The sequence below is a fragment of the Falco cherrug genome, chromosome 7, assembly GCF_023634085.1.
Source record: "Falco cherrug isolate bFalChe1 chromosome 7, bFalChe1.pri, whole genome shotgun sequence".
In the NCBI taxonomy this organism is placed as follows: Eukaryota; Metazoa; Chordata; class Aves; order Falconiformes; family Falconidae; genus Falco; species Falco cherrug.
The window spans coordinates 22238149-22265095 of record NC_073703.1 but is presented as its reverse complement, the minus strand read 5'-3'; the positions used below and the strand labels follow the sequence as shown (position 1 = coordinate 22265095).

Sequence of the window (26947 nt, the reverse complement as noted above, 5' to 3'; positions counted from 1 at the left end):
CCTGACACTTAATTAATATAAATGTAACTGACTTACAGATGCACAATTTCAAAGGAAGAATCTTTCCAAAACTGAGTAAGAAGAAAAACTTTTCCTGCCAACCTTAATGAAAAATTCCCCTGAAAAGCTAAGCGATACATATGTACAGAGATGTTTATGACACAAATTCAGTACAGAATTGGTTATGTAAAATTTTCGAATGTGTGCCTATAAATAGGTTGTGAACTTTAGAAGCATACAAAGTGCCTTGCACAGAGCACAGAATTACCATGGAAGTACAGGGTACTCCGATACTAATTTCTGGGGAATGCACCCTAGTAATGAAATAGTAGTAGCTGTGCAACTTTCATGTTAATATTACGGCCACCTTTGTGCCAGCATGCAAGCTTGCTGGAGAAGTGAAATGTGCACAGTTGACAGTCATAATGCAGGACAAGTGCATTTGCTGTTGTGCAGGCACTAGTTTGATCGGTCTGTACTGCACCACTGCGAGTCTTCTGAACTAAAAGGCAAGCACACACATTTTTAACAGCCACAAGAAAGGGGAAAGGATATGTTAGTAACCTTATTTCTGTTCATCGCTCAGCTTCATGAAGTTGTTTGAAGTTCGCAACTGCACTGCAATCACAGATAAAGGAAAAGCCCCACTGTATAACCTGAGGAGAGTTCCTAGGCTTTTCTATGAGGTTCATTATGTTCAGGGATATTCATTACTCAATGTCTCTGATTCCAAGAGCTGTTCAAAATCACTGCCTTGAGAAATCAGTATGGTAAAAATGCACAGATTGTATCTGAAAATCAAAGCTCCATAACTTGATTCCTAAGGACTACTGCACAAGAAAAGCATTTTTAAGTGACAGTAATATTGTCCATTACCAGTAAGTTTCTCTAACAGTTCAGACAAGATCTTCCAAAAAGCTCTAAAGGTTCAGAGCTATGCATAAAACTTAATAAACAATCTGCTTTAAGAATTACATTCCAGTGGCATTATAAACAGTACAGCAGCAAAGGGTTCTGAAGAATCTGAATTTTTTGACAACTTTGAGTCTATTTAAACCTCAGCTTTTGTCCAAATAAAGATGTATCTCAGTCTGCATTCATCCGATTTGCTCAATAAATACAGACAGTTAAATTCGTTTAACACATAGCAGCATTTTGACTATGGTATGCACAGCATGGTGATGCTTTTAGCTATTAACTGGTTTCAAACATTTCCCTTTGCACATTTTGGAAATGTCAAGCCATTCTGTAATCCGCTTCCTTTGCTGTGGCACAAAGCAAGTCTGCCCAGGTTTTCCTAGAAAGCATTGCCACAAACATTGCTTTAAAGACGGTACCACAAAAAATTGCTCTCCAAGCAGGGAAAAATGGTCTTTCAGACAAACAAGCAGTTTATTTAAGAAGTCAAAATTCCACAAAAAGGCGTACTTTGTAGTAAAACCTCTGTCAGTATGGAAGGAAGAAAAAGAATCCAGATACTTTCTGTCACTTAAAAACCTGTTTGCACTTTGTGCATTTCACTCCAGAGCCTTATGATTTATACAAAACCCCAAAACCTCCAACCTGAAAGACAAATGGAGGAACAGGACAGTGTAAAAAAACCCAACAACAAAACCAAACAAAAACCAACAAAAAAACATGGCTCTATGTTTATTTTCAATTCAGCCAATGAATTGACTAAGGACAAACAGAGGAACTCACCTTGCCCTGTCTGAGCCTCTGGCACTCGTTCACGAATGACTCTACAGGCGTCATACACTGCAGTAGATGGTTCAAACTGCATCGTCTTCACTACATTGCACTGACGGACACAGATCTTCAAAGAGAGCGCTACCATGGTGTCAAGTCACTTGCAAGTTCCTCCTAAATTATCTGAAAAAGCAGTGATGGCATTACTGCTGAGAATTTTCCATTTAATGCTTTAATAAGCTTAACTTTCATTAAAAAACATAAATTTAGTTCAGTAGAATTATAGGTATTCAAATGCAGTTTTATATAAAGTCTCATTAGCATCATCAAGCTAGAAACTATCCAAAACACCTATTTTCTTGGTAGATTGAAAATTCATTTTCAAAACGTGTACACATACTTAAACTTTGTCTAAGGTATGTCAAAATGGTGCATAGGAAAACAATACAATTATTAGGTATATTGCCAACATATTTACTACTGACAGAAAATTATTTTTCTCTCACATCTTTTATTATTAGACAATTAGATTAGCTGGTAACTAACAGCTTTAAGTAACTGCTTCAAGGAAAGCTGAAGATTCTAAATTGTGCAATACCACGCTGGTTTTTTTCAAGTCTCCTCACAGACCTGATACATGTTTTTATTCTGTTGCGCAGCTACCCAGAGCTCCAAGAATGAGTTATTTTTCAATCTGTTTCAGAACCTTCACTGAATATGACAGCATTTGTCTACAGAAACAGGAAGCTACAGATGCTTTTTGTTTTCTTTTTGTAGATAGCCTGGGTTTTGTCTCAAGTGTCTCCCCTTGCTGTCATAACACTCCAAACCGCTCTTCCATCGTTAGACTTTCCACAGTGATCTCCAAGAACTTCTCAGAACTGAAGTCCTTTCTGCATAAATACAGAATCTACTAGAATCCCCAAATCCTTTCGGCATAAATTCATGTATGCCTATTTTAAATAGGAGGATGTGAGATTCTGTGGACTACCAGCGCTGACAATCATTTGAGCAGGACAAATTCCAATAGTTAAAACAAAAATTTAAACCCCAGTTGTGCATCCCAGATACTCAGTACTGCTTGGCAAAAATGACTTTAAGGAATAGGAAGGAGCCACCATTTACATTTCATCAACACATAGATGCAATGAGCTCAGTGACTGCATCCCTTCTCCAAGGCACAGACAGCAAACAAATCATTTCTCTACTGATAACGTTTAGGAACAGCTTTGGCTCTAAGATATCCTCCCTCAGATTTTTGCGGCAGCCCATCCATCTGCCTCTCAAAAGCAAATCATCCTACTTCAGGGTTTTTTTTCAGTAGTTCCAAGACCACTCACTACCAGTATGAAATATGATAAGACTATCCGACAAAGGCAAAGGGGTGAATGAGCAAAAACCATACCTGGAATGTTAATATACACACCTCAGTGCTTTCCTAATCTATCAGTGTCCGATAACAAAACAACCTGTATTTGCAACCACTCATTCTAGGCAGAGGTCTGATACACACATGAAGATCTACCCCTACTACCAAATACTAGTTCATAAAACCCATCCAAAAGGACTTTATGCTTCAGAAGTAATTGCTCAGTATAGCAGCAGCAGCAGCACAAAATAAACGAAAGACAAAAAATAAATCTCTGCAGTATTACACAGAGATTCACCATAATAGAGTTCAGTTTAGCACTTCTATAATTTATACATAAGCAAACCTCAGAGCATTACAAAAACAAAAATATCCAAAGAAACCAGAGACTGGAACAGTTTTTCACCATCCAGAATGGTCCTCAGAAGAATAACTATGTTCATGTGGGCTTATATGCATTGTCAAAAAAAAAAAAAAAAAAAAAAAGGTGGCACAACAACCAGCTGGAAAAGAGACAGATCAGCTTAGACAAGTGTGACCAAGCTGCTCAGAAGGCAGTTCTAATTCAGAGGTGACCTCTGGAACCTGGCTGTCACCTTCCAGTGTGGTAAGGTGAGACACAACTCCTGCTCCCTCCCCGTCTGCTCAGCGTGTTGAAGCAGGGCCATTGTAACACAACCCTCTGAACTCCCGCTCTCCCCTATTCTCTACTCCTCTTAAAAGGAAGAAATGATACAAAGTGAAACCAGTGACCAGGTAAATTCTAGAAAAAGCTTTCCTCTCCTCTTTGCTTCCTATTGCACCTTAAGGTAACACTTGCAAGCCACACACATCACATCTTCAGACTTCGTCTATCTTGTCTATTAAGAGGAAAAATGGATACTGACCTTCTATTCACTTTCCCATGAACAAGCTTCAGTTTTAACCTTTGGCATGAATGACTTTGGTCATTCAGAAAAAATATAACCACCACCATCTTTTCAAAAAGTAACTTGAGCAGAGGCATTAAAAGATGCCTCCTCTTTTCTGCTGACATATGAAGGTATAATACAGATGATTGAATCTGTATTCTCTGACATGAAAGCAAAGTGAACATAATACAGTTGCCACAGGCACAACTGCAGCACCTTCAGAAAGACCAAACGAAACGTTTTAAGGTAGAAAACACGGTCCACCTGAAAAACCTGTGTGTGTAATGAAACGTATGACTGCTTTCTGGTATGGCATACTAGACAAGTGACTGAACAGTCATAAATTAGCACCTGACTTGAAAATTTAATGCCATACAAATCCTGTATTACCAACACTGACGGCAGTGGGTCCCGTGTAAGTTATGGTGATGTAATATTATACTTCCTACTTATAACCAAACCTTTCAATATTTCAGAAAATAACATCCTCTTTTAAGGTGAAGAGTCACAAGGTTATGGCATGAAAATAGATATAGATACAGTTACTTGCAAACAGAAAAATCTACTTAATCTTTTAATTGACTCTTATAAGTAACACTCAAAAATGGATTTTAAAAAAGGGCACTAACTTAATATCAAGGAACATCCTAATTCAGTCCAGTGTCTAACCTCCCTTTATGAATGTAGAAAAAGGGGCAAAGAAAAAACTGCTCATGAAGACTGACCATGAAACTTTAATTGGAAAAATAAAATGTGTATTAAAATACTCTGATAAAATTATTTTGTAATTTTATATTATTTTGTAAATTTTGTAATATATAAAATTTGATAAAATTATGTGATTTTGCAGTTTGTACTGCTGCTTTTACTAGGTTAGAAGAAATTTAGCAAACCAGAGCATTCAGGTAAACCTGATCTCACCTTTAAGATCCAGAACAAAGTCAGAACTTGAAAGCAGCTTGGCCAGTGCAGCATTGTGGCACACACTTGAGAAATTTAAAAACAAGCAGAGGCCCCATTTCTTAAAATTTAGGGGCAAAAAGTTCTTTTGAAATACATTAAGTAGTTTTTCCACTTGTTAATATTTTCACTTTGTGATCATGCACCACAGAAACCATAAAACCGTGTCAGAAGGAACCTCAAGAGACAGTCTAGCCCAGCCCCTTGCGTTGCAGTGAGGCATCCCTGCGCTGTCCCAGCCAGATGGTCATTCAATCCATTCTGACAAGGCTCCACTGAAATGGAGTCCACAACATCCCCAGGGAAGCTGCTCCATTTTTTTCTTTTTACTACTTCTACATTTCCAGTGGTTCCCTCCTACCCACCCAAGTTTTCAACCTAGGTCTTCCACTCTGCAAAAGAACCTTTTTTCCTTCCCTACATAAACAGACATGGAAAATTGATCCTTGTCATCTCTAATACATTTTTTACAAATTGGGAACCTGTTACTGTGTCCTCCCAATTGTGTCTCCTTCTTTTCAGGGGCAAATTCAACTCTTTAAAGGAGGAAGGACTTAAATAAATCAGCGGTCTGGTCTTCAACTCAGCACTCTTGGTTTCATAGACACCAAAGGATGCTTTATTCAAATATGAGCTTATGAAAAAAGCCCATGAGTTATCAGCTCCCTCCAACACCATGTTCTCAAACATCAGAGAAGGGTTTTCATCTGCCTCCCCCAGATTACCCTCAGGCTTTAAACCTTCCCACTTGGCTTTCAGTAATAACCAGGATAAGCAGTTTCCATCCCCTGGGTAACAGCCAAAATAAGACAGCTGTTTTTTCTCAAAAGAACTAAGAACTTGGTCAGGAAAAAGGGCCGAGATCACAGAGAAAAAAGGAAAAAATACCTTCCATATTCCCTTTGTCTTCTATGCATTGATTCACACCACATTTAAATATTTTTCTGTGCAGGCAATGGACTCTTTTTGCTCCCCAGTATCACTCAGTCTCTGGAATGGCTGACCAAAAGTCAAGGGGTTCCTGGAAATTAAGAGGGTTTTGGAAGAAATGGTTTGCCTGGTACTAAGTCTAATGCTCTGCGAGTAACGAAGTAGGTAATTTCTAAATCGGACTGTGACTGGTCTATCCTGGCAAGGCTACAGACTGAAGTAACAAATTATGGATCTGACAGGGGAAGGTAGCAGTACCTCTAAGCTTTTAAAAACAACCACACAGGTCATCAGTGAGATCACCCAGTGCCTGCAGGTGTGTATCAAGAGTGTGTACGTCAAGACATCAAGTTGACCCATCATGCTGCCCAGGTACTCGGCAATCCCAACAAACCAAGTCTATAACCAGTGCTTGAATTACAATGAGCAGGTCTGTGCTCAAGGAGATACCTTGCCAACAAAGCAAACAAGCAAAAACATTTCAAACGTATAAACCCCAAGATATTATCAAGTGCTGAAAAGTAAGATGTAAACATGAGGCAATATTAAGGTTCTTCAGAGTAAATTAAGTCCAACTTGGAGGAACGCCTGCCATTCTGCCTGCAGTTCAGCAACAGCATAACCACAGCAACAACCGGCTCCCCTTCAGCTCCAGAAGTTAACATCCCTCCCACAACTGCCAGTGTTTCTGTTTGCATAATCACTTTCTCAACCAATTCTGACACTTTTTTTTTGGAGGGTGGGGGTGTTTTGACCATTACATTTTTTGAAGAATCATTCCCTTATTTTTTGACAGAATTAGTTATGGAGTGATCATACACATGATTTGCCAGGACACCCAAGGCAGTAGGTACTCTCCAGCAGAGCAGCAGGAGCAACACTTGGTAAAGAACAGTCACTGTTCCAGCCTCTGGCCACCGTCCCTTGGGAGGATAAAGCTCGCAGCAGCACCTGTGCTCCCATTTGCACTGCCTTACTTCAGCTCAGCTGACGTTCCTGTATCCTGCCCAAAAGCTCCCTGTGTAGACACACTCACAGCAACTAGAGCCAGGATGTTGTTACTGCTAAATTACAATAGCTATGGGCTTAGAAGCACATACATACTCAATGAACAGTTAAACTATTGTTCTTCCATAAATTCTCTTCATTAAAAGAAATTTTGACATTCTAGAGACCAATATCTACAAAACTAAACATCTCTTTACCTCTTGTAAAGCAGGCATTTTCAGTGAAACAGTTTGAACATTAAATAGAAAAAAAAAAATGTTCTTTGCTGAAATAAGTTAGAAATATTTATAGATCTGAACATTCTATTTTCCTTGAAATAAAATAAATCTGTAAAATTCCATTAATTTGTTTGAAACAAAACAGGCCAGAAATCAAAGGTAACTATGGACAGCAAATCATAAACTAATAAATCAAAACCATAAATATATTTGTTTGAGAAATATCCCCAAAGTAACAGGAAAAAGGTCCATGTCAAAGGACATCCACCCTTAATTTCCACTGGGAGTTCATTTAAAATTGCTTTTCCTCCTGGTATCATTCAAGAGGAGCAAAACAGAACCAACCAACACTTAGCAGAACCTCCAGATCTGAGTAACGTACTCATTTCCTCCTGCACCTTTTCCTTCAACAGTTCGAACAGTATTTTCTACACACTATCGGTGCTACCACAGTAAGAAGTGAATAGTTTTTGCACAGATTTACTCTCCCACTTCCTTCTTCCATACAGCTTGGCTGTCCCCTGTTGAAGGACATCAATATAACCACACAGTCAGCAGGAAATTTATTTTTCAGATAAACATTCAAGAATGATTAATGGCCCCATGCTCTGTTCAGCAGAAGCACCACATTCTGTACCACATGGCACAGGCAACCTAGCTAGCATTTGAACTGAGGCAATACCAATACTGTTGGAGTAACTATACTATTGAGTAAAATCAGTAAATAATAAAACCAGAAAAGTGCATCTGGAACTTTAACTATATGGGCAAAAATTAACGTCATGGTTCAGTAATGCCAAACCTGTAGTGCTGCAGTACTCAGTGGTACTCGGCTGTAAGTATGTATAAATCTGCATGGTTACAGATGTTCTTTATTCAGGCTCCTAGTGCAACACCCCCCACCCCCTATAAATAACAGGAAAATGAACCTGTGGGATAAGAAACTTACTTCTTTCAGGTTCCCCCCAGGTCTTCTTTCTATTCCCCTCCCAACAGGTGACTAGCATCAACAGTACCTCTCTCCCTCCTCCTGAAATTCTTCCTGAATGCAGAAAATTCAGCACATGAAGGATTGGCACATCCTGACAAATGCTTAGGTCCTTTGTATTTACTGGAGTAGTTTGTATGAAAACTACTAAAAAGCAGTTTACAGAAAATGCACCATCTAATTCTGGCTGCCATATTATGTCCATGCATTGTTACTAAATCTGGATGACTAGATCTGACATTTTACAACACTTCGTGTAGTTGCTGGCTCAGTCTGCCTACCAATTAATTAAGCAACACAGCATCAAAAGACAATGACAAAAGTACAGATTTCCTAGAAACATCAACTACCATTACTTGCAGTATGAGATAACACTAAAATATTCTCAATAGTTGGCTTTTAACAGTGCTGAAGTTGGTGGACTTTTTTAAACTCATGATGACGCACCAAAGATTTCCCAAATCACTTTCACCACAGTAATAGATATGCACTGCTGCTGTATCACTACTAATTTGTTTGTGCTACTCCACGGCCAAAGTATTTTCGTTAACAATAAAAAAAAGTGAAACTGGTATCTATAGTCCCTTTTCTCCATAATGTCTTCCTCCTTTGTACAGTACACACACTTTCTTCTTAGCCTGTGCACAAAAAGAGTTCACGGAAATGTTCAAGGTCCTACGGAGCAGCCTGTCCAGTCATTTGCAAGCCAATTTAAGAAAAAAACTCAACACCATTCATCTCTTGCAGAAAATATTTCTAGACCAAAGGAAGTTTTAATGTATCAAAATTTGCTCACGGTTTTACCCCAGTCACTCCAGAAATCAAGGCCAGCCTGTTCTATTTGTTCCACGCTTCAGAGAGGTACCTCACTGGGTATTTTTTGTCCAGCAAGTACCTCACCCACATTACAAAGAGGGATATGAGTGACCCAAGCTGTAGGCTTCTGCTCTAGGGGGAAACTTCTCGGTCTTCTGACCGTGAGGAGAATCTACAGGAAACTAAACAGCACCACCAAGGAATCTGAGAATCCCTTGGTTGGTGCTAAACTACTCTGCTGCTCCCACAAATGGCTTTCCTAACCAGCTCCTTACAAAGCCTTCTGTAACAGTATGGAATAATGAGTTGTCTGCTCTTTCTGAATTTGTCTGTGTTAAAAGCGTTAAGGTGGATGACACCCGTACTGATAATGTTCAGGTTTGCCCTAGTTAAAAAGCTTGTGTGACTTTTGCAAGGCTCACTGGGTGGGTTCTGAATCAGTGAGGGATCCAACTCTGCGCTACTTTAAAAGTTTACAGTCAAATCAATACTATGGATGTGAGTCTTGGGTAACGTACAGAACATGTCTGTTCCACTATACCTTGCTCAGATTAACTAGCACAATAAAATGGCAATTACAAAGACTCCAGAAAAGTTTCCCCAAGAAATTATATCGTACCTGAGAGTCCAGCTCTGCTAGACTGGGAAGGTGGCATTGACATTACAACTGCCTCATCAGCTGCTGTACAAGAGACAGTTATCTTGAGAAGGATTTTACAAGGGCTTTCAAGAGACATGTAACCCAGGCTAAAAGGCTGTGTCTTCAAATATTGACAAGGACAAGTCTGCATGACATAATTCCAACAGGAATCAACTATCATCAAGCTAAAAGTATACAGTAAAACAGCAGAATGGCTTATCAGATACATAGGAGAAATGAGATTTAGAGGGGAGACCGGTTAGTGAACACTGACCTCCTTGATCACTCACATACCCACCTGGCTTACCCTGTACACTCCTACCCCAACGTCTGCGACGTCTGACAGCTGATGGGGCCATGACATTATCTGTGTACTTTGAGCTGCACTGCTAAGCAGAGAACGCAGAGTCTCAGCTTAATATTCTCTCTGCTTAATGCTATGAGGATATGAACACTTCTTTGCCTTCCATTTCACACCCTTGCCAATACAGTGTTTGAAGTAGAACACAATCCAAAAATATCTGCATTGCTAAACTAGGCAAACGCGGAACAGCTAACACTGACACTGTCAACCACGGACTACGCCCAACCAGCTAAAGGAAAGTTGCCACTGCCGGTGCTATGGTTAAAAGCAAAGCTCTGCGATGATTTAGTAGAGGTCTGTCTCCCTGGAGATATTTCTTAACTGGTTCATTCAGGCTTGAGCAAACACAAATCTAGGTCATGAGACTGTCGCAGTCTAAGAGCCTGCATGTGTACATGTTAGTATAGGCAAAGTTACGTATTTTTATACTAGATTAACTTTGTAAGAAAATCCAGTGGGACAGAAGTTCTCTATTCTTTTCAGTACTCCCCCCACCCAACTGCTGTCCCAGGGCATCAGGAAATCAGGACACATTACGTTGTCTGTTTTCCCCACTGCTGAACGCCTAATTCTACTCCAAAATACCAAATACTTCTTTAGTGGACTGGTGCCCAGCCCAGTAAGACCTCCTTAAGCAAAAGGCACTCAAAAATACAAACCCAGCTGTACTGACAGCTACATATGGTACTTCCAGAATTATGAATGTAAATGAAAGCATCATCCTTCAGAACCAAGGATGATGAAACCACAAGGCAGGCAAGTGGGCAGATGATTGCACAGGCATGGAGGATAACAACACACATATTACTACATACCCACAGTGGCACTTAAACTAGTTGACATCTTATGTGCTTAACATATAAAAGGTCACACTGCTTCTTTCCAGGGAAGATCACCCTCTCTTTAGTGCTCCACTGCTGTCAATTTGTAACTCGTTTATACCACAAGGCTCTCAAGGGTGCTTAAGGGGTGCTACTAATATGCCTTCTTGGAACACTAGGCTGATTCTCCAACACAACACTGTATAGGAGCTGAATGATCATCTGTGGGTTGTATGCCTGAAACATATGGACATATGTCATAGCAAGGCCCTCATCATCCACTCGTTGATGGACAAGACACTGAACATGTCACCGCTGGTCAGCTGCTTTGCCATGGCACCAAGAACTGCGTGAAGAGGTGCTTCAGCAATAACTATCACTGGTGTGCAAGTGTCACGCTTGTAAACACTGGACTGGAAATTGCATCTTGTCAGTGAGTTGAGAAGGGAGCAGTATGCACTCTTCTGGTGGCTGGAAAGGAGAAAAAAACCCCAAACCCTCAAGTTTCCCTCTAATTAGTTCAAAGACAAAGGCAAGAGCAGTAAATGAATAGATTATAAGCTGATGTTCTAAATGATGTTCTAAAGGCAATGAGTACAAAGATACCAACTTAGGGAGTCCAAAAGGAGCCTGACAAGCTCAGGCACTGCATGCTGTCTTGGGGTGCCTAGTCAGAACGCTTGAAGCTTGAACAAGCAAGCAAAAAAAGCATAGTCCTTCCTTCCATCAGTTATAATACAAGGAACTTAACACTGTACAGCACAAAACAGCATTTATCTTCTGTTTCTAAATGTGCACAGACAATTAAAGTGCAAGACCTCTCATATGCCCCCCTGCCCCGAGAAATGCTGGACTCAACCACAATGCCTGCATACGCACAGCACACATCCTGATAAACAAGTTTACAGTTAAAACCTTCAAGAGTATCAGGAAAAATTCACAGCATTTATCTGTAGCGTGCAATACTGAATCTTAAAAACAAACCACCTGAAAAAAAAAACCAGTAAAATGAAGGTGAACTAGGGCAAGCTTTGAAAGGCTACTGTGAAAGCAGGCTTTAATTCTTAGTAAGCACTAATCATGTTGTTCTCAGTTCACACGTTATAGCTGTAGAGGAACAGCATCTATTTTGCTAAGAACCCAGCAGGGAAGTACCCCCAAGCAGAATTATGCAAGAGACCAAAATATTTGATTCTAATTAAGAGTTGTTTATAGGACAGTCAGCTTATTAGCAATTCAACTACAGTTTGCTTTTTAAGTCAAAAGGCATATTTGCAAACTAACTTACTCGCATGTATCTTCAAAAGGAAGTACGAATTACAAGGGACTACAGGAGGAATCTCATTTTCCAACCAGAGCTGAACCAGCTGTTGGATAACAGAAGCTGAGCTTGGGGCTTCCAGGCTTTTGTTTTTAGTTTGCAAGAACACTGCAGGAGAAAGCTGAAAACAGAACATGAGTTTCTGTAGGAATCAAAAGCGAATCAACATCTTTTTTCTAGGTTCCTCTCCAAATTAAATGTTCCTGAAGTAGAGAGGAGCTCTTTTAAAAGAGTCCTCAGGAAGATGGTAGTAAAGATGTTAACATATTCCAGGAGTATAATTAAAACCAGTATCTGAGGTACAGAAGACTACTTTTTTTTTTTTTTGGTGGGGTTTTTGCTGTTGTTGTTTTGGGTTTTTTTGAGGGGTTTGTTGTTAGGGGTGTTTGTCTTTATTTTTTTAAACCAGAATACTGCTTGTAAGGTTAATCTAGTGCCATCACAAGAGCTGTAACTTGCTTACAGTGGGATATATACTTACACAGCTTCCAATATAATTTCTGATTTCTGATGATGTAAGAGCACATAGGTAAATTATAGGATAAGAAGAATAAATGAAGAACAATACTTTCTTTTCTGTTGAAGAGTTAAGCTGATAGAAACTGATTTTCCAAAGCAGGAGATTTGATTATTTGAAGCATTTCACCCACAGATCCTAAATCATACTAACAACAGTAATAGGTTGAACTACCAAGTGGGCTGTTAAATTCAGGCTTGCACAGTTCTGCATATGCATACCCTTTTCAACTGCTGAAATGTTAGAAAGTTTTGAAGGACAATTTTTAAGTCTTTATGTCCATGTCACAACCTTTGATCACACTCACTTCAATGCTTTTTTTTACTGAATCAATTCAAAACCACTCAAAGGTCTGAACTATGCCTGCCATTCTTGGCAAATGCCCCAAAGTAGGATGTAATAAACTAGTCAGAGTTGTTAATTTAGTCATTAAATGACACAGCCAGGATACAACCTCTTGGGCTGACCTACTGTGGTCTAAGTATTACTCTGCATTTCCTTATTTTTTTATTTTTTAAGTGACATGCATAGGCAGAGCTTAGAATATGTTATGAGTTTTGTGCAGTAATATACTCTGCCCATTCAAAAGAAAATGAATGAATCTTTTTCTTCAGGTCCAGAAACAGTATTTTTAAGTTCCAGATACAATATCATGGTAAAACACATGAGGATTCTTCTGATGCTTTCCTCCCACCCTCCTGAACATCACCTGATGCTGTCCTGGAACTTTTTGATCATTTTCTTGAAGGAGAATGGCAGTCAGCAGTTACTTCACACATACGTCACTCAATTACCTACCTTAGGGAACATGAAGGCAACTAATGGTCCGCTCAAGTTTCTCACAAGCTTTAAAAACAACATTCTTTATTCACTATGGAAGTTGAAGTACTGAATAAAATAAAAGCCACTTAGCCACTGAAATAAGTCCATACTGATCATTTTGATCAGCATTATGATCCAGAACTTGATGGAGTAGACAAATCTTCAGAAACAGCCTTTGCTACACAAAACAATGAAATTAGTGAGGCTCAAGTAAAATTATTTTTTGCCAGTCCCATCATGGAGTTTATGTGGAATAGTTCTCTCAGCCATCACCGATTTGATCTGAAATGGAGGATTTAACAGGCACTGAAACTGGTTTCAGTAGGCTTTCATCCATTTATCCCAGCAATCGGTTAACACCATCATTTAAAACAGTTCACTGAAATAGGAGGTGAGGGAGGGAAAAAAGTAAACATTTAAAAATGGTATTTGAATGAATGCAACTGTAACCCAGCAAGTTGGCACTCCACCTGTTTAATAAGCCCAGAAGAACTTGAGGGAGGACTACACAGAACTGGTAGTCACTGACAACCAAACCATCACCTCCATGATGAACCTCATCTGCTCATTCAGAAGCTTCACAAATTGAGGATGAAGGCAAAGGGATTCCCGATTTGGAAAACCATTATTTCTTGCAGGCCTATTTGGAAAGCAGGATGCTCGGCAAAGAGCTCAGTCATTTAGTGAAAATTTAGGATGAGGGTTTAGAGGCTGACTGTCATTTGTATTAAGCAAAGCAGGTCCTAGTCAGAAAGTTATAGCCACTCTTCAGGCAAGCTAACCCAAATTTTCTCTGTTTAAGTACACAGAGTGTGCTAAAGCTCATCCTATGTTAAAACAGCCATATATCAAAAGATGAAGTGAACTTTAAAACTGTATAGTTCAATATAAATTCAAGTGCTTGAGCTACTATTTTTACTTAAACCTTCAGCATCTACTGAGGTTGTCAGTGATACAAATGATAGCAAAATCACTGTCATAGGAAACATTCATTCCCATAGTGTCTTTTCCCTTGAGACAGTGATTAAAAAACAAACAAACAAATAAATTAAAAAAAAGGCAGTTAAGGGGATACTGAATGCTATCTGTCTTTCCTACCAGGATGTAAGTCCAGACCTTGTTATATCAGTACAAAGCCCTCCCATCCCAAATGCTCAGCATGCAACCTAACACTAACCTCCATAACACATTACATCTGCCTGAACACAAACAGCATCAGGTACTGATGGGTCCTGTCTTCTTGTTAAACCCTGCCACTATGTGCCCTTTGTACAAGTCAGATACTTACTACAGTTCCAACAATAAAACATTGCTGCAAAAGTAAAGAACAACATATTGTGCTGATAGCCTACTGTGACAGGTTAATCGAAAGTAATAGAAACAATTAATAGAAACTAAGAATAGGTAACTATGTGCAGTAAACACAAAATCTTAGGGCTTACTGAGGTAAATATGATGCGGTCATTCAAGAAACTACCACATGCTAATACAGGATTAAGGAGAATCATAATAAGAATCAGACAGTATTAGAAAGCATATAAGAAGCCATATGGTACAGTCAACTATGACAGGGTTGAACTACTAAGGTTTCTAATACTTTAGGTATTTGATTCTCTGACCTGTACATAATAACATTTTATAGAGTCGAGTTTTGCTTTAATATTCAAGCACCTCTTACTGTGCCTAACATCAAGTACCATTGTTGTTTTCCAGCAACTCTCAGATATTTTAAATTAAAACTTGTTGTGTACACAAAACTCTGCTGTCATCATGGACATGTCGCCTTGAAACAGAACGAAGCACACACCAAAGGAAACATGAGTAAAATTACCCAGCTGACAAAAGCCCAAATTAGGGTAAGACAAAAAAAGCCCAAAGGTTAAAACTGCAAAAGAGTCAACATCAACCTACCAACCAAGCTGGCAGCAGTACTTCTAACAGAATTTGTTGCAAGCGAAGTAATTCCCTGTTGTATTCCTAATATGAACCAGAACATATGGTTATGGGCCTGGAGTCAAAATGGAAAAAACCCACTAAGCGCTTCCCAGAGACACGTTTCAGACTCAGAGATACATTTTTGGTGTCACTTAGGCAGAGTGTTACCAGTGTTGAAATTTCACATTCATTTCTCCCTGCAAAAACAATTGGACAAAACCAGCGATCCTACTGACTCAACCCAATGCAACTTTTTTCTGTGCAGAACGTTATTGAAGAGGCCTGAGACGGGAGTCATAGCATGGAGTTCTTAGCAACAAAGGACCATGGCAATTCACTGGAAAGGACTGGCCAGAGAGACCCTTGCAAAAACAATCCTGAAAAGACATGGAGCGAACAATGGGAACTAGCCCATGCAATTCCTCTCTGCCTGTTGGAAGTTCCATGAAGAGGCAGGTTGTCAAGGATCAAACTGTCAGGCAAGACCACCAGAACGATTCACTAATGGCATTTCTTCAACCTTTACTTTACATAGCCACATCCATCAGAACTACCCCACACACTGCTGGACTGATTCTTGCAACAAAGTGTGGGATGTTAGAAGCCAAGACACTGCACACTTGGCTTAAGTCAATTAGAATACCTGGGTATATGAACTGTTTTTCAAAACTTGAGCTATTACTCTCTTATTCCCTCACTATCAGACCAAATCACGTTTCAAAAAAAAAAAAAAGTACAGAAAAGAAATAAGAGGAAATAAAACAATCCATATCAAGTCAAAAAGTTTAACAGCTTTTTTTTTCCCCATTAGCATCATGTAGTTCACTGCAGTGAATACTTTAGCACACTTATCTTTCCACCTAATAATATTTATTGGAGAATTCAAAACAAAGCCAATCACTACTTGAATTTAAATTATAATTAATGCAGTTATGTTTCTACCTCTTAAATACTCTGGTCTCAATCCCATCTACTACAGTATTATCCAGACAATTTTTGCCTAAAAGCAATCACAATTTGGAATCAATATGAGATTAATCCAATTTCTGTATAAAACCTCATTCTTTACGAATTTTCACATCACAGAGATAACAGAGTTTACAGAAAATAGTAAAAATCAACAAAAAATTTGCATGTCAGCAAAGACAGCAATACCAATCTAACATACATCCCCCGCTAGAAAGGTGGTCACACAGAACTGTGATAACTTCCTCATAACCTGGCAAATGCTGGGGAAGTATTTGTAACAGTTTACACACAGTCTAGGATCAAACGATGCATTCATAAAACATGTCAAATCGAAAAACAGCAAATCATGCGATCTCCTTCCAACACATTTAAATAGCTACTAAAAAAAGCTTTTCCTGCTCTTTCAACCTCCATCACCTACTTGAGATTTACTATGAATACAGTTACCAACCATGGTTTACAATATCTAGAATACAAATGGAGTTGCAGATGGTATTGCAGCAAGCTCGAATGAGCTTAGTGCATGATCATTTGATTTACTGATGCTAGCAACTGAACAGAGGAGGAAGAAGAGAAGGAAAACCAGTGTCTCAATACTTAACCATTTCATGCCGCCTCAAAGGCTGAATACCTGTTGTAAGGATTTTCTTTAAACACCAAATTTCTGGTAGAAACATCAGGCTTTTCTGTGTTTTTTGATAAATAAGAGCACTTTTTCAACAGAAGAAAGAAACAGGGAATGTCTAGTCAAAAGAACTTTGAGTAAATCATGTGGAAAAAAGAGTAGCCAAAGAACGGAACAAGACCTGTTGTAACAGACTGCAGAATGCCCAGTGACTACCAGAATCACCGAAACTATTGAAAACTAAAAAGCTGAGCAAGGACTGCACTTGCACCTGTCAAATCAGCATCTCTGTCACAGCCACAAAACAGGAGAACACAGAGATGTAGACATGAGAAAGCTAATGTACATTAACGAATGTCTGAAGGAAGCGCCATAGCATTCATTGCACTCCAGCTCCAAGAGTACTCCATACCCCCAAGGTAAAAACCTCACAACTACGGGATAAGAAAGGAAGGAAATTAAAAGCTGGTGTAATCCTTATGAAAATTTCTGAACGTGTTTAAGCTTGAGGAAAACCTAAATGTCTGAAGAGACCACAATCGAGCCCCAAAGCAGCTGCTACTCCTACAACAGAGACAGAAAGGAAGAGATCATAAAACACTGCTGAATTTTTATCAGGGTGTAACAGCGTGCGCAAACATTACATGTCAATTAGATTATACTTAGCCTAGCACACTGCCAACTGCGTGCTAATCTAAGGTCAAACCTCCTCCTACATCAAATGTGCTCATGAAACAGGCTCTGGCAGTGATCTTATGGAAAAGCTCAAAGACAGCTTGGCAGGCTTCAAATGGTTGAGCCTGAATTCAGATATTCCATTATTTTTCTTAGCAAAGCCTGTTTCCAGAGGTACCTAAAACACCAGATGATTCTTGTGTCTCGTAATGATTAGCTCTCGTAAGGGTCTTAAAATGCATTACTCAGCAGAACCCAAAACCACTAGATATGTGCTATATATGGAATAAATTCTCATTCTACAGTCTCAAACTCATTCTACTCCTACACACATAGGCATACATGCATATATGAACAGATGTGTACGAACACACACAGACACACTTGCACGTACACAACTGAAAAGACAGGCTGTTAGGCTAGTGTTTGTAACAGGTACAAAATGCCTTGAATTCCAGTTGCCACTGTCACTGTGCTATCCAGAAGGGGATTAATGAGTGCATTCTCCACAGAAACAGTCCCTCCAGAAAACTCGGGCTCTTAAGTCAGAATAAAATGATCTACCAGGCCCTCCTCCACCTCAGCTGATCATCAATGACATCGATGGAGAAAGCAGTTTAGCAGGAAAATTCATAGATCAAACAGGAACCACAAAGGAATCAACACCATCTTGGACCATTACACATCATTCCAATTTCATTCCAGTATTCTGCACTATATACTGCCTCCTCAAAGATTTAAGCCACCACCCTCTGCAATGTAGACAAAAAGACCAGAGGGCAATAAAAAAGTAGTTGCATAAAAAGGAGAGAAGCTTGTTTTCCCAGTGCAGGTGGGAAAAATAATGTGTCATCATCACTGCTTCCATTGATTGTAGACAGCAATTAAAGGGAAATCAACCTGAGATCCAATTTGCAACTACAAATATAATTTTCTACCCAAAGACATGAAGTTCCAGCTAGGGCTTCCACTTGTTTCAGCTGGGATCAACCTTTGACAGCTACCTAGGAGACACTCACCAAGTAGCCCTCTGCAAGACTAAAGATTTTTTTACTTAATGGCTATTTAGGTGGGAAAGCCGCAGATTGTCAGAAGTGCTTCTGCAGAAGTAGTCCTGCAATTCAAGCATCCGAGCTGCAAATCAGGGACAGACACTGACTTATTCTCCCTGCAGGATTTCTATTTGTGAACAGATTTTTCCATTAATATCATCTTATGCTAAGGAAGGCTACAATAAGTAGGGCAACAAGATTTCCCAGTTAGAAATTTCAGATTCACCAATGATTCTAAATACACAGCCTGAAAGTACCTCCCTCTCAGACCACATCCTTAAAGGCAAAAATCACAACAAAAAAGACTTCACAGCAACTTATTTAAAAGACCTAAAACCAACAGCTGAACATGTATTTTTCATTCCATTATAATTCACATTTCTCATTTCCCAGTTTCAGAGGAGAGCTCAGTGTTAAGTTCTGCAGACAACATCACACAGCCAATTGATTTAGTTTCCTTTTTTATATAATTTCTAGGGTGTTCCCAGGTCTTACTCCTGTGCCAAAACTTTCATTTTTACTGCTGACTTCCACGAGGAGTTTGAGGCACTTCCAAAATAAATCCATAAAAGTTAAGACAGAAATTAAGATGACAATTGGATAAATAACATTATAGGGGACAGCTGTGTGGGGAGGTTCATTCTTTCTATCGCTGTGTAAAACCTCGCCAGCTCCAAGTAGCTACAGAATCAGGGAATTTTGTTTGTTGTGAGATTTGGCTCAACTTGCCACCCAGCAAATGGGCCTTGTCGGGAACCAGCACTTCTCTTCTGAGAAACAGAAGACTGTTCACAAGGTCCTATGTCATATCTATCTTACATTTTCTGTTTATTTTCTTTTAAGTGTTTAAATGAGTTTTGAAAATTGTTTTTGGCTGAGAAGAACAATAAGACCAACAGAATTCCTAAACCTAAGGTGCTATTAATGTTGTGAAATATCAAGAGAGTTGTACTTGAAACTAGAGTATATTATAACATCATCCTCCTAACTTCATACTTCAAAGACACAAGGAGGGGTGTATTTCTAAATAGAAATCCATATCCATCCATCTTTATCTGATCTCATCAGGTTATCTTCTGCACACGGTGCAAAGCACACTGTTTTCTATAGCAAAAACAAAGCACAATGTATATGGACAAGAGGTTATGCCAATATTTAATAAAGATCTGTTAACTATTTTGGTGTCTACTACCACCTGAAAAGGAACAAATAAACCACAACTGTAGAAACACACAGCGTGTTCACAATCAAACTGTTAAAGAACTCAGCTTTATTTTTAAAAACATGTATGTTAGCAAAAAAGTATTAAAGCGACTGACACAGTAGATAACACGTTTAATGATACACCAACTCTCAATTTCAGAAGCACTACTTGGCTTTGATCTACTATTTGTATTTTTAGGTTTGTACATACAAACACACTGATGTTACATAAACACAGCATACCTGTATGTGCATTTATGATAGCACATATACATGTACATCCCTAAAAATCATCTTGGCTTTTAAGTCTTGCCTATCACTGAGAAAGTTTCCCATTGGAAAGGGACTGAGGCACGTACACAATTCCCTAATACGTTGTCTCATGCACCGAGTGCACTCAAGGTCAAAGCGGCCCTCCTGCTCTTCCTCCCTGCACCATCGTCACTGACTGAATGGCTGACAACTTCAGCTGTAAATTTAAAGATCTCAACAACATGCATCAAACATTTAAAATATAACCTCCTTATAGTTACTGCAGGCTCAGTATCATTAATCAACTCCAGTTGCAAAGGAATGCTCATTGGATTGCTCATATTGAATTATACATATACAGTCTGATTAATAATGCAATACTCCAAAAATCTGAAGTATTCCTATCCATGGACTAGCAGCAGAAGAATATAGAGAAAATTTTCAATGGGAAAATTTAAAGTTAAACTTCAGTACAATTGCTGATACTTGTGGCACTGGTGGTTTGGGGGTTTTTTTGAGGGGTGGGGGGACTACTACCACAGTTAATAAAAGAAATGCCATGAATCACTGATTTTTACAAGGTATTTATCTAAACATATTTAGAATTAAGCATTGTGCTAAATCTTATACTATGTACCTGGATGATGTACAGCATTCACTCAGCACTACACAATTAAACCTACACTAGAATTCTTACTCATAAACATGAGATTAATTGACCTACTTTTTCAAGCCTTCCACATCCCTCTTACTCTTACACAGAGATGTTCTGTTACAGGAAAAAAATCCTTTTATGCTGTTGTATTTTATTTGCTTGTGCAGCTCCAATCCTTTCCCTCTTAGATGCACCCTACTGTAACAACTAGGTGAGACAGGAGTGAAATGTTTTCTTGTGTAACACTTTTCTTGCCTACGACAATCATTATTTCCCAATCCACTCCATATTTCACATTAAAACATCAAAACAGATTTCTTCACAGTTTCAAGTTCTATTTACATCCTGTTCACTCAGTATAAAATATACATGTCATTTAAAATGAGGGGGAATAAAAGCACTAAAATACTGAAATTAAATATTGAAAAATCACCAAGAAAGCCAGATATTAAAATATATCTGGAAATTATCCAGCTTTAGCAGGAAGCTCAGTTTTATTGCATTCTCCTACTTGCTTATTATGTGCTGTGTCACAGCTGGTCTTCACTGGAGCGCCCGCTCCTTGAGGAAGGTGTGTTACAGCAGCTGCTGGAAGTGCAACTTCAATGTTTAAGTGACATGATTAATAACCCCTGCAAGGAACACCCTGCTTGGGTTTAGGACACTGTTCAGGAAGACTCGGATGCTGCCACGGATTTGCTTTGCCTGAACCATCTTCCCCCTGAGACTCTCCCTCCCCACCTACTCCGTCAGAACCAGCACAGGCCTTCAACAATGCCACCTTCTACTAGGTGTTCACTCAATGCTTTTCCTGAGAACGTGAAACCAAGTTTAAATTACTTAAGACTTTCTCACATTCAAGACAAAGCTTACATTTTGCTAAGCCTCAATAATCATAACACTGGAAACTTAGAGGAGTTAAGAGAAGTTAGTTATGCACTGCTATTTTAATGAAAGTTACAAGATTAAACAGAATTTTTCATTCACCCTGAAGAGAGCTAGAAAACTTGTGACCTGATTATTTATTCCCCCTAAATAACAGTATCAGTAAAAAGTTGTGATTTCTTGTTTGGATCACATACGAAAAAGATAAAGGTGTCTCACAGAAGTTATTTTAACAATAAACCAATTTAATGTATTTTCACTTGAGCACTTTCTTCCAGTGCTTCCAGTCAGTCATTCAATAGCCTTTTGACTATTTTCATCTTTTGTCCATGTGTTCCCAGAACTAAAATCGTACATATTTGCATGTTCTTGTACTTACAAACTCCACAAAGCCTTTTTTGAAAGTTTTGGTCCACAGAACAGAAGCGAATTAAAAAGCTTTCCATCTTGGGGTGATGATTTTGAATATTCAAACACATGCAGTGCATGGAAATCCCCTTGATGCAGTGATAGAGGGTGGTTACTTAAAACCAGCTCACCATTGGTGACAGTGTGGTTTACGAAGACTTATTTTTTAATTGGTTAGTTTAAACCACCACCATCCATGCGTCACCATCAAAAAATCCAAACTGAACAAAACCTCAGAACGAAGGGAGCAACACTCCAGAATTCTTGTAGCACAAGACCTAACTGTGATCTGCTTGCCCTATATAACTGTAAGGGCTGCAGCAGAAGTTACATGCTGACACTCAATATTCACCCTTGGAGTAAGTCCATAAGCATTTCATGCATCACAGTATCAGTATTGCTTTAAAAGAAGTTATTCAACTAGCACAACTATTAAAATAAGAGAAATGGTAAAACATACTAAAATAAATGTGACTTCATTTTTTTCAGTTTCATAGAAGTAAACAGCATACTCTGGTGAGCTAATCCCCAAGCAAAACATGGTTTTGGTTTTGGGTGGGTTTTTTCCTTTAAGAACTAATGTTGTCTAATATGGATTAGGACATGGAGGTACATTTTCCTATAACAGTATTTTAGAATGTTTTCCCTTATGAAAGAAAAAGTAAGAACAATTCAGCACACACACTGCTTTTTTTTCTTCTCTCCTTTTTTTAAAAAGATAGGTTTTATTTTGCTTACCATCCAGTGCAAACATTTTGTTTGCCTCTGCTGCTTTACAATCTGATATGGCTTTTAACTAAATTAAGAAGCATTAAGATTTTCTTCTCAGAGAACTGCTAGCCAATCTACTCAAAAGCAACAACACAAGTAGCTTTCCAAATTCATTCCGTATTGACAAGCGAGCCACCCTATTAAAGTTGTATAAGGACAAGTTTTCCTCAACATCAAGTTTCTCATGTCTCAGTATCTGAACTACCTGATGCAGAAAAACCCCTGAATCATGGCAAAGAGGCAAAAATCAGCTTCCTTGGCCATTTTTGTGTTAGTAAATGCCAAGTAAACACATGCCATTAACTCTCAAAAAGCCTTCTAATGAATGGAATTTCTGCAAAGACAATCACATAACATTTAAAGCAGATGTAAAGACTTTTCAGAAATTTTAGCTTTTGTTTTCCTTCTAGTGTACGCATGACAAAGGCTTGAAGCATTCCTTACTATTCAGATTCTTCACTGGTGGTGATTTCACTAGTGACTATGGTTACTTTCTGCTACTACTGGGATATTGTTCCATCAGTTAACCAATATCCCATGTGAAGAAGTCACTGAATTTCCTGAGTACAAGTTTACTCTCCCACTGCTCACTTACCTACACAATGCCCAGCAGCACTGACATTGCTGACAGAAGGGAGGGAAACCCCCCATTTCTTGGGGGAATCTTTCACAGTTAAGAAACCAACAACAGTCCCAAAAGCACCTGTTTAGTCTGACAAGCAAGTAGTTACCAATCCAGTTCAATCAGTTGTACAGCCATACACAGTAAGTCTAACTACACAAAGAGATAATACTTTTTTTAGGAATTTCTAAAATCAAAAGCTAATTAAGATCTTTAGCCAGGTTATTTCATACCACAATTGATAACTGATCTGACAGCAGCATCAGTGAAATGAGGAAAACAGAGACATTGCAAAAGAGAACTTAATGCAGTGTTAGTTCTTAAAAATACAATAGTTCCAAGGGTCTTGCTGACAGGCTGGATGGATTATAAGAATGCTCTGTAAATATTTAGCTCTAGCTGGGTAATAACAAGAACAAAACAATGTAGGTAACCATCTAGCCTTCTCTTAAGATTTGCACCTATGATGAAGTGCATATCCTAAATAACTATTTACTTTTTGGTGATTTTACTTCATTTAACCTTGTACTTAGACATATCTGATATAAACTGACATGCTGCTTTAATTATAGGCTGCTTTGGAAGTTCACTGAAGACATTTTTCAAACATGGAAAATAGCAGGACAAAATTCCATTAGCGACCTTTTAGTATTACAAGCACCATTTCCAGATGAGCAGTCAAAGCCAGAGACAGGTTTAGAACAGTAATGCGTACAAGGTCAAAGTAACTCCAGAGAAGAAGAATCAGGAACAAGATTTATCAACATTTTGCCCAGAGCCAGTCTTACTGCTCTGTGACATTCTCTTCTCAAAGCATTACAGTACAGTAATGGTAATGTATCTGTGAAGTTATTCCAGCAGTGATTTTTTCTTGTTCTTTTTGTCAGCTCTCTTACATGTACTAAGATGAAACAAAGTTAAGTCATCTTCTGAGCTATTTGTTCTCATACCAATGAAAGGCATGGCCCTTTCTGCTGAGGCTTAGAGAACTCATTCATTATATGATCATATTCCCCAGTCTCCCTGGAAACTGTTTAAAAATAGTCAATAGCTGTAATGGTCAGGTTAGTCTCCTGGCTGTTAATTTCAATGTTTACTTGGAGCTTGAATATTCATGCATCGCTTTTCTTTTTCAGCTTGATTTCTCTCCTCACAAACACAGCCACAGCTGTATACTTTTCATGCATTCTCTAAAGAAAACATTACACTAATACATCAGGCAGCAAACAAAAGTTTTTAATTACTGTAGGATTTTTATGTCATTATATGCATAACAAAGAAAATTAAACAGAACCTTACCTCAAAATTAAACTTCATTTAATAGAAAATAAGCCTGTCTGGAAGTGCTGCTTGACCATGTGGAATGCTTCCAGTAACCAGGTCTGTAACACAAGATACAAACAAGTTACTTCCTTATCCCCAGTCCCTTAATTTCTGGTTTTAAAGTACCTTCTGCCAACACACTGGAAAGGAAGCAACTCAGGAAGTTATAAGTTTCCTTTTCTTTTTGGGAGCGGGAATTTGCATTGCCAAAGAGAATAGCTTTATGTTCAAGAAAATAAAATTCAATCCAGGCTTCCACATCACTCACTCTTAAAAGCTCATAATAAATGAACTCTGAGTATACCTTGAAATTGTCTAGTCACTTGACAAAATACTTGCAGCACAAATCTGGGTGTAAACAGAAATTAAATAAACACATTGACCTCTCAAAGATGTCCACTTTGCATTAACTGTGCCTTTCTGTGCTTTATGGTCTCTGTGTGGAGCAACTTGGTAGAAAACAGCACAGCACAAGCCTCTCTGGGCAATTTCCCTTCACAATGATCTCCCTTCCGAGAGTATGATTGCACAAAAATAGATTTAATAACTCTGGTTTGCTTTTAAAAGATGACAGAACTCTATTTCAAGGTATTGGTTGTTTTGAGGAGGTGGGCTTTGTTGTTTGGGTGGTTTTACGCTTTGTTTTTTAGACTTTGTTTTCTTTATGATTCTTAGGATCATTTGTTAGCTTTTACTCCAAACAAAAGCCAATATAGCACACAGGTTTAATACTCATCTCCTGAGGATGGGCAAATCAGTTTGAACATCAAAATAAATTGCAATTTATTTTGATAAACTGCAATCAGCTCCCACTCCACCCTCCCTGACCCCCACAGAAAAAAACACCACCTTCTCTTCCATCACCTCAAAGTTTAAAAGACCGATCATTTTTCCAGGCACAGTAATACACCTGGGTAAACAGAAGATGGCCTAGATCTTCCTGCTAGCAAGGTCCTGTGTACACTCCTTGCACACAGGCTGGTTATGGAAGGCTTCTATCCCACTTTGAGATCTCTTGGAGCACTCCCTTACTGCAACTAAAAAATTCAGGTGAAGTTCTGATCCACAACAGCTATCCAAATTCGAAACTAGTTTATGTATTCATTTAGAAAGACCAGGAAGTTAAAGAATGAAGTCACACATGTACACAGCTACAGAAGAAGGAATGCCTCTTAGCTGAGAAACGCCTACAGCAACAAAAGAATTCTCGTAAATTTTCACCAATCAAAGCTGGCAAAAAGATTTCTGATAGAATAAATTCATCAGGATGTTTTTCAGGTCTGGGTTCATTATGAAAGTGATTTTTTTTCCTTTAAGTGGACTTTTAAGCAACATCAGCTCTATGCTGACACAACTATTAACTGCAGGTTAACAGATTTACTGCAGGTCAGAGTAAATGCAGTCTACGTTAGGACAATTATTTCAGCAACCAATGCATCACCTCCATTGAAACTGGCATTGTAGTAGTATGATACCTTGAAATTTAGACCCCTAATCCATATTCATTCAAATTTTCAACATCTACCATGTCTCCAGTAATGCACAAATAATGTACAATTAATTTTAATTAAAAGGTGTGCCACCACCCTGCATTTTCTGATAAGTTTAAGGTCAGGATAAAAGCAAGTTCAGTGCACAGAATGCATATCTAATGCATTCCCTTAGGCGGCTGTACCAGCGTATGGGCATTTATCCGTAATGCACACATTTGTATTACAGTAACATGCCCAAGTCCTGTTCAGTACAGCCCATGAACTCACCAGCCCTTCTGCTTCCTGGAAACTACTATTTAACGTCTCCATACTTGCACATATTTTAAAATTCTAAAATTTGTTTCAAATGCGATTGTGAGATATGTCAGTCACTTGCAACATTGATACCTTTCTTCATTTTCAGTCCTTTGTTGACAAAGGTGTCAGAAGCCCTTTCAAATCCCCAAGTTCTGAGAGCACCAAGCACTAGGCTGGAAGCATTTTCACCTCTGCTCAGAGCCTTCGTCAATTAAGGTTGACACTATACAAGTCCAAAGGTTTGTATAAAAAAAAAAAAAAAGCGTGTCTGAAGAACGTACCACAACAAGGGGACAACAGAATCTGATGCAGCAGAGAATGAAGTGACCACGCCAATATGCTTCTTTCTTGTCACACCCACATAAGGCCCCCACATAAATCTTCCAATTCAATAACTGCCATTCGTTT

General features: G+C 38.7%; 1 protein-coding gene across 4 annotated transcripts in view; it reads right to left on the bottom strand.

Annotated features, from left to right (window-relative positions):
* Positions 1-26947, bottom strand: part of TLN2 (talin 2) — a 203880-nt gene that overhangs the window by 115018 nt on the left and 61915 nt on the right. For 2 of the 4 annotated variants that reach the window (XM_055715245.1, XM_055715244.1), the window contains exons 3-4: positions 24726-24808; positions 1702-1872 (exon numbers count right to left, since the gene is read on the bottom strand). In XM_055715245.1, the coding sequence (XP_055571220.1) occupies positions 1702-1837 (136 nt within the window). In that variant the 5' untranslated portion in view covers positions 1838-1872; positions 24726-24808. Of the gene's footprint in view, positions 1-1701; positions 1873-5817; positions 5835-24725; positions 24809-26947 lie in introns of those variants that run through there. The other 2 variants (XM_055715246.1, XM_055715247.1) reach the window with 2 other exon arrangements.